The 8827-nt window shown below is 42.8% G+C and overlaps 1 protein-coding gene across 1 annotated transcript in view; it reads right to left on the bottom strand.

Moving 5' to 3' along the window:
• Window positions 1-8827, bottom strand: part of LOC127914381 (oocyte zinc finger protein XlCOF6.1-like) — a 52449-nt gene that overhangs the window by 40223 nt on the left and 3399 nt on the right. The window contains exon 3 of the mRNA XM_052490162.1: window positions 5757-7196. Coding sequence (XP_052346122.1) covers window positions 6066-7196 — 1131 coding nt within the window. The 3' untranslated portion in view covers window positions 5757-6065. The remainder of the gene's footprint in view (window positions 1-5756; window positions 7197-8827) is intronic.

Raw genomic sequence — 8827 nt, 5'->3', positions numbered from 1 at the left:
CCAGTACTGAGTCAACCTGTGAAGGCAGCAATTGCTCTGGGTTTCTTGGCCCAAGCAAGTCTCTTCTTATTTTTAAATGTGTCCTTTTTGAGATTGGTTTCTTTGTATCATAATTCGACCATGCTTTGTAAGTTTGATTCACACAGTCTCCTCTGAACAGTTGATATTGAGATATGTCTGTTAGTTCAACTCTGTTTCAAGACATGATATTTGGGCAGCATTATTTCTGTTTTGTTCCCGAGGCTGGTAACTCACTTTTGAACTTATCCTCTGGTTGAGCAGAAGTCAACTCTGCTGTCTCAATTCAAACCTGCAAATGTTACTTAAAAATCATTAAATGTGAGGATGTCTGCATTTTTGTTTTACCATTCCGTATCTCACGGTTTAAATGTATCTTATGATAAAAATTACAGACCTCTACATGCTTTGTAAGTAGGAAAACCTGCAAAATCCTGGCAGTGTGGGAAATACTTGTTCTCCCCATGGCTGTATATGAGAAAAGTCAAAGGCTGGACACACACTTGAATGGTCTCAGGATGCTTTACTGTTGGCATGACACAGGACTGATGGTAGCTCACCTTGTCTTCTCCGGACAAGCTTTTTTCCAGATGCCCCAAACAATAGGAAAGGGGATTCATCAGAGAAAGTGACTTTACCCCAGTCCTCAGCAGTCCAATCCCTGTACCTTTTGCAAAATATCAGTCTGTCCCTGATATTTTTCCTGGAGAGAAGTGGCTTCTTTGCTGCCCTTCTTGACAACAGGCCATCCTCCAAAAGTCTTCGCCTCACTGTGCGTGCAGATGCCCACACACCTGCCTGCTGCCCTCACACCTGCCTGCTGCCATTCCTGAGCTCTGTACTGATGGTGCCCCGATCCCGCAGCTGAATCAACTTTAGGAGCCGGTCCTGGAGCTTGCTGGACTTTCTTGGGCACCCTGAAGCCTTCTTCACAACAATTGAACCGCTCTCCTGAAGTTCTTGATGATCCGATAAATGGTTGATTTCGGTGCAATCTTACTGGCCGCAATATCCTTGCCTGCAAAGCAATGATGACGGCACGTGTTTCCTTGCAGGTAACCATCGTTGACAGAGGAAGAACAATGATTCCAAGCACCACCCTCCTTTTGAAGCTTCCAGTCTGTTATTCTGGAAGAATTTGTTCTTAACTGACTCGCCGAGTTTTAAAGGTAAAAAAAAAAATAAAAAATACAAAATTCGAACTCAATCAGCATGACAGAGTCTCCAGCTTTGTCCTCGTCAACACTCACACCTGTGTTAACGAGAGAATCACTGACATGATGTCAGCTGGTCCTTTTGTGGCAGGGCTGAAATGCAGTGGAAAAGTTTTTGGGGGATTCAGTTCATTTGAATGGCAAAGAGGGACTTTGCAATTAATTGCAATTCATCTGATCACCCTTCATAAGATTCTGGAGTATCTTCAAATTGCCGTCATACAAACGGAGGCAGCAGACTTTGTGAACATTAATATTTGTATCATTCTCAAAAAGTTTGGCCACGACTGTACATAGGTATTCCTTTTGTCCAGATGTGAAAGGGCAGTGAGATTGCATCATTTGTGGATCTGTTGGGGCGGTATGCAAATTAGAGTGGGTCCAGGGTTTCTTGGATAATGGTGGGGTGTGAGCCATGACCAGCTTTTCAAAGCAATTGATGGCTACAGACGTGAGTCTCTGATAGTATAGTATAAGAAACCTCTCCCATTCTACTTGTCTATTATCTTTGTTTAGAAATAGTCATTTGTGTGACCTACTGATTTTCCCTACAATTTATTTTAAGGATTTAGAAATATAGAAATGGTAGAACGAGGAATGTCAGAGTCTGGAATATAAATATATACAATTTGTTTAAAATGTATATGATGGTGTGTCTAGACATTATGGACCGTATATGAATATAAAAGGTGTGTACAGCAGTAGTTATATAGGATGAGCCTTGACTAGAATACAGGGTGGTAGACGGCTAGTAACAGTGACTAAGTTCAGGGCAGGGTACTGGGCGGAGGCCGGCTTGAGGTGACTATTTAACAGTCTGATGACCTGGAGATAGACCACACATTAAGTATTGTGGTGGCAGCATCATGTTATGAGTATGCTTGTTACTGGCAGGGACTGGGGAGTTTATCAGGACCAAAATAAATATGAAAGGAGCAAAGTGTAGACTGTGTATAGGCACTGTACAGCCTTAAATGTGGAGTGACCCCATAAATGGGATATCAGCCAACTCAGTGACAACCATAGAACACAAATATGTATAGTTTACACAAATATTAGTCTCTTAGCTCTTATTGCAGGACTTTGACTGTGGTACATCACCCTCCATAACCAACCTATTGTGTATTGAACATTCATATTGGACAGCCTTACCTATAGAGTAACACCACCACCCATCAACCCATTCTCTTCTTGATGTCAAAGCTGCATTGTATTGTTGCTGTCAGAGTTTATGATTAATAATCCTATTTACTTCAAGACACACTAAGATGTCACCATACTATTCATTTAAAGCCCCTCTGTCAGATATAAATCATCTGAGTGGGAAACGTCCTTGGCCAGCTCTCCCGCTATCTCTCTCAGAATGACCTTCTTGATCCAAATCAGTCAGGTTTCAAGACTAGTCATTCAACTGAGACTGCTCTTCTCTGTATCACGGAGGCGCTCCGCACGGCTAAAGCTAACTCTCTCTCCTCTGCTCTCATCCTTCTAGACCTATCGGCTGCCTTCGATACTGTGAACCATCAGATCCTTCCTCTCCACCCTCTCCGAGTTGGGCATCTCCGGCGCGGCCCACGCTTGGATTGCGTCCTACCTGACAGGTCGCTCCTACCAGGTGACGTGGCGAGAATCTGTCTCCTCACCACGCGCTCTCACCACTGGTGTCCCCAGGGCTCTGTTCTAGGCCCTCTCCTATTCTCGCTATACACCAAGTCACTTGGCTCTGTCATAACCTCACATGGTCTCTCCTATCATTGCTATGCAGACGACACACAATTAATCTTCTCCTTTCCCCCTTCTGATGACCAGGTGGCGAATCGCATCTCTGCATGTCTGGCAGACATATCAGTGTGGATGACGGATCACCACCTCAAGCTGAACCTCGGCAAGACGGAGCTGCTCTTCCTCCCGGGGAAGGACTGCCCGTTCCATGATCTCGCCATCACGGTTGACAACTCCATTGTGTCCTCCTCCCAGAGCGCTAAGAACCTTGGCGTGATCCTGGACAACACCCTGTCGTTCTCAACTAACATCAAGGCGGTGGCCCGTTCCTGTAGGTTCATGCTCTACAACATCCGCAGAGTACGACCCTGCCTCACACAGGAAGCGGCGCAGGTCCTAATCCAGGCACTTGTCATCTCCCGTCTGGATTACTGCAACTCGCTGTTGGCTGGGCTCCCTGCCTGTGCCATTAAACCCCTACAACTCATCCAGAACGCCGCAGCCCGTCTGGTGTTCAACCTTCCCAAGTTCTCTCACGTCACCCCGCTCCTCCGCTCTCTCCACTGGCTTCCAGTTGAAGCTCGCATCCGCTACAAGACCATGGTGCTTGCCTACGGAGCTGTGAGGGGAACGGCACCTCAGTACCTCCAGGCTCTGATCAGGCCCTACACCCAAACAAGGGCACTGCGTTCATCCACCTCTGGCCTGCTCGCCTCCCTACCACTGAGGAAGTACAGTTCCCGCTCAGCCCAGTCAAAACTGTTCGCTGCTCTGGCCCCCCAATGGTGGAACAAACTCCCCCATGACGCCAGGACAGCGGAGTCAATCACCACCTTCCGGAGACACCTGAAACCCCACCTCTTTAAGGAATACCTAGGATAGGATAAAGTAATCCTTCTCACCCCCCTTAAAAGATTTAGATGCACTATTGTAAAGTGGCTGTTCCACTGGATGTCATAAGGTGAATGCACCAATTTGTAAGTCGCTCTGGATAAGAGCGTCTGCTAAATGACTTAAATGTAAATGTAAACCAACTGACATGGAAACAATGGAGCAAATGTATCACTATCAGAGGGGTGTATTATGACATCAGATAGAACTACTCAGACATTCCAAATCAGGCTTCATCCACATCATGAAGGTGGATATTGATCCAACCATTTCAAAAGTAATGGAAACAGGATATGCCTGAACATTTTTATAAATGGCGACAGACGATATGTTAGTTCGTTTGACATGGTGGGGACTTTTTGTGTCAGTAAAAATGTATAAGCGAGAAATGGAGGTGGAAACTCCTTTATGAGCAAATATTTATATAATAACCATCACATCTTAGTTAACTTGGAGTCACGTGATGATATGTTGTGTGGTTCTCCCACTACGACTTGGGAACCCATGTAGTTTATTAGGCTACAGATGAAATAAGTTATGAACTTCACAGGGTGGTGAAAGTGCACGTGATGAGCTTGATGCTCCTTTCCAATACATTTTGAGGGTCTTATTCTGGTGACATGATGATCGATGCTTGGCTGCCATTTGACAAATAAAATAATATCTCTCTCATCCATAATAATCTCATCATGCCTACCAACACTGTATCTATGAGCTGCTGGCTACAGTGCACAGGACAAGAGAAGTTTTGCTATATAATGCACCAGTTTTGTTAAACCATCAGTAGAGTTGAAAATGTGATGGAAACCATTGGGAATCTAACAGCAAAAGTTATTTATTTGTCACGCAAAGCCTTTAATCTGCAATAAACCTGTTTGATAGAAACATTTCTGGTGGGAAAATGTATATATTGTTTTATGCAGATTTTTGAATATTCACATGAAAATCTGTCTCAAATTACATGGAAACTTAGCTACTAAGGTGGATATCGATCCAACACCTGCTGCTTATTCAAACCAGCCCACTGGGCACAGACGTCAGTTCAACATCTAGTTTCTATTTACATTTCTTTGAGTCCTCAACTAAAGTGAATTCAACACGAAATTAACACAAAATGTCACCTGTCATTGGATTTCGGTTGCTGGTTGGGTGAAACACAAAATGTTACCTGTCATTGGATATCGGTTGCTGGTTGGGTGAAACACAAAATGTTACCTGTCATTGGATATCGGTTGCTGGTTGGGTGAAAAAATGTTACAATTGGATGTGAAACACAAAATGTTACCTGTCATTGGATATCGGAAACAAAAATGTTACCTGTTGTATTCAATCAGTGGGAGGCTTGTAAATTCCCCCAGGAAAGTGGAACGAGGAACTCTTCTTTGAGACAATGATAAACAGCAATCCTTGGGAGAGTTGTGGTGGATATTATAAAATAAGGATCTGCTGGAGTCCAAGTCAAACCAAGATTCTTTATTTCTGAGCTCAGAGAGAATAACAGAGTTACACAGTGCAGTGTAGACAGTCTGAATTCCTGAAGCATTGAGTGATGAGCACATATCTTTATAGTTTCCTGTTCCTGGGTGGGACTTTATTGATACAAGGACACAGGTGCAAATTGGTTTGCAACACAGAATGATAGTCCCAAGAACAGGAGATTATAATAGGACAGTTTCACAAGGTTAGTCACATACTCAGTTATGTGGACACACAAACAATTAACATTTTCCATTACAGAGTCTGAACATTTTCATGTCATTAAATCATCAGTGGGCTACAATGCAAATGTCAACAATGGAACTAATGCATCACATCCAAATATCACTTGATTATCTGTAGTGCTGGAGGAATGACACACCCAGATAAACACACACAAAGAGTTTTAAAAAAGGACAGTTTAAAAGAAGGAACCTGATCTTCTTTATATTCAAACTGACAGACTCCATATTCAATTCATGTTTTCTAATAAAAACAAACAAATATATGTTTGAGTATACCCTGTACCATTTAATTTCATCTGGTAAAGACAGGTAAACACATTGTCAGTCAACAATATAAGACAACGGGAGCACTGTGTATGTTCTCTGATGAATGTTAAGTCAATGTGATGTGAAATATCAATATACACGCTAAGAGAAGTAATTTCTCTCTCCTGTGTGGACTCTGTAATGACATTTAAATGACTTATGAGTAATATGTTTTCCCACAGTCTGAGCTTTTCTAAGCCTTCTCCTCTGTGTGCAGTCTAGTGTGTTCTTGGGAGGAGTGGTAAGGCTTCTGCCCTGTGTGTATTCTCTCATGTTGTTTCAGCTTCCCCGACCGGTTGAAACACTTTCCACATTGGGAGCAGTGGTAAGGCTTCTCTCCTGTGTGTATTCTCTCATGTTGTTTCAGAACCCCCGAACTGACGAAACACTTTCCACATTGGGAGCAGTGGTACGGCTTCTCTCCTGTGTGTATTCTCTCGTGTTCTTTCAGCATCCCCGACCGGGCGTAACACTTTCCACATTGGGAGCAGTGGTAAGGCTTCTCTCCTGTGTGTATTCTCTCATGTTGTTTCAGAACCCCCGAACTGACGAAACATTTTCCACATTGGGAGCAGTGGTACGGCTTCTCTCCTGTGTGTATTCTCTCGTGTTCTTTCAGCATCCCCGACCGGGCGTAACACTTTCCACATTGGGAGCAGTGGTAAGGCTTCTCTCCTGTGTGTATTCTCTCATGTTGTTTCAACACCCCCGAACTGACGAAACACTTTCCACATTGGGAGCAGTGATACGGCTTCTCACCTGTGTGTATTCTCTCGTGTCGTTTCAGCTCCCCCAACCGGGCGAAACACTTTCCACATTGGGAGCAGTGGTAAGGCTTCTCTCCTGTATGTATTCTCTCATGTTGTTTCAACACCCCCGAACTGACGAAACACTTTCCACATTGGGAGCAGTGGTACAGCTTCTCTCCTGTGTGTATTCTCTCGTGTCGTTTCAGCTCCCCTGACCGGGCCAAACACTTTCCACATTGGGAGCAGTGGTAAGGCTTCTCTCCTGTGTGTGTTCTCTCATGTCGTTTCAGGTCCCCCGAACGGACGAAACACTTTCCACATTGGGAGCAGTGGTAAGGCTTCTCTCCTGTGTGTATTCTCTCATGAGCTTTCAGTTGTGCTTTCTGGTTACAACTCTTTCCACAGTGGGAGCATTGGTGTCGTCTTGCTGGTTTGGACGTCCCTGGCTCTGGTTCCTCTGAGTCTGGTCTTTCTCCTGCCAAAGATAGTGTTATTTTAAATAGAGACCCGAATGAAACCACATGATAAAACAACCTTGCTACGAGGGTAAATCCTAAATCAGATCTCTCAATAACCTGAGGCCAGTTTTAACAATCTTAGTGTGATTTTAAAACAAATGTAGAGCTTCCTGGTAATTACTGCTATGTTTACATTACTTATTATATTCATCCTGTTTTACAAGTCAGAACACAAAAACCTGGACAGTTCTAGGACACTGAAGACACAGACGTCACTGGATTCCAATTGAACAGGTGGTTATAAATATATAACTTTCATTTCTGAAACTGGAAACACTTATCTCCCTCACTAGCTTTAAGCACCAACTGTCAGAGCATCTTACAGATTACTGCACCTGTACATAGCCCACCTATAATTTAGCCCAAACAACTACCTCTTTCCCAACTGTATTTAATTTATTTATTTACATTTACATTTAAGTCATTTAGCAGACGCTCTTATCCAGAGTTTATTTATTTGTATTTTGCTCCTTTGCACCCCATTATTTTTATTTCTACTTAAATAAATAAAGGTGAAATAAAAAATTTAAAAAAATAGCTGTATGATACATAATGTGACCTACACACTTCCTTAAACATAAAATAACTAAAGAAGTAATTTTGTGTGGAAGTCCAAAACTTGTTTTTACGTCGCAGATACAAAGCACATCAGTAACATCTCCCCGATGTTGAAAGGGTTCGACACATTGCTGTTTAAATGGACCAATTTCTTATTTAGACATTCACAATTTTCAACATTTTGATTATCGCTGATGTCATATTTTGTACAGTAAAGTCAAAAGTTTGGTGAAATATCATTCAAGGGTTTTTCTTTATTTTTACTATTTTCTACATTGTAGAATAATAAAGACATCAAACTTAAAAAACACATGGAATCATGTAGTAACCACAAGTGTTAAATCAAAATATATATTTTATTCTTCAAAAGTTGCACCCTTGCTTTCTCCAACAGCTTCACCTAAATCCTTTTCCAACATGTAAAGTGTTGGATGTTTCATAGCTGAGAAAAAAGATTGCAGATTTTTTCATCCCTGTTAGTCAACATTTATCCCAAATAATCCATCCACCTGACAGGTGTGGGCCATCATCTGATGCAGCACTGATTGAACAGCTTCTTGGTTATTACACAGCCTGGAGGTGTGTTGGGTCACCTTGTGCTGGGGAAAATAAATGACAGGGGACTAAGCCCAAAATGATGGGTTTGTTCACACAACAATGCCACAGATCTCTGAGGGAGCGGGCAATTGACATTGTCAACAGCAAAGCACCCGCACACCATCACATCTCCTCCTCCATGCTTCACTGTGGGAACCACACATGCGGAGATAATCTGTTCATCTACTCCTCGTCTCACAAAGACATGACGCTCGGAACCAAATACTCAAATTTGGACTCATCAGAGGACAGATATCCACCGGTCTAATGTCCATTGCTCATGTGCTCTTCGCCCAAGCAAGTCTCTTCTTCTTATTGGTGTCCTTTAGTAGTGGTTTCCTTGCAGCAATTCGACCATGAAGGCCTGATTCACGCAGTCTCCTCTGAACCGATTATGTTGAGATGCGTCTGTTGCTTGAACTTTGTGAAGCATTTATTTGTGCTGCAATTTCTAAGGCTGGTAACTCTAATGAACTTATGCATCAGAAGTAACTCCGGATCTTCCATTCTTGTGGTGGTCCATAAAGTAATGA

The sequence above is a fragment of the Oncorhynchus keta genome, chromosome 32 (genome assembly GCF_023373465.1).
Source record: "Oncorhynchus keta strain PuntledgeMale-10-30-2019 chromosome 32, Oket_V2, whole genome shotgun sequence".
Classification (NCBI taxonomy): Eukaryota; Metazoa; Chordata; class Actinopteri; order Salmoniformes; family Salmonidae; genus Oncorhynchus; species Oncorhynchus keta.
The sequence above is the reverse complement of the archived record's forward strand: the minus strand, read 5'-3'. Positions and strand labels throughout refer to the sequence as shown.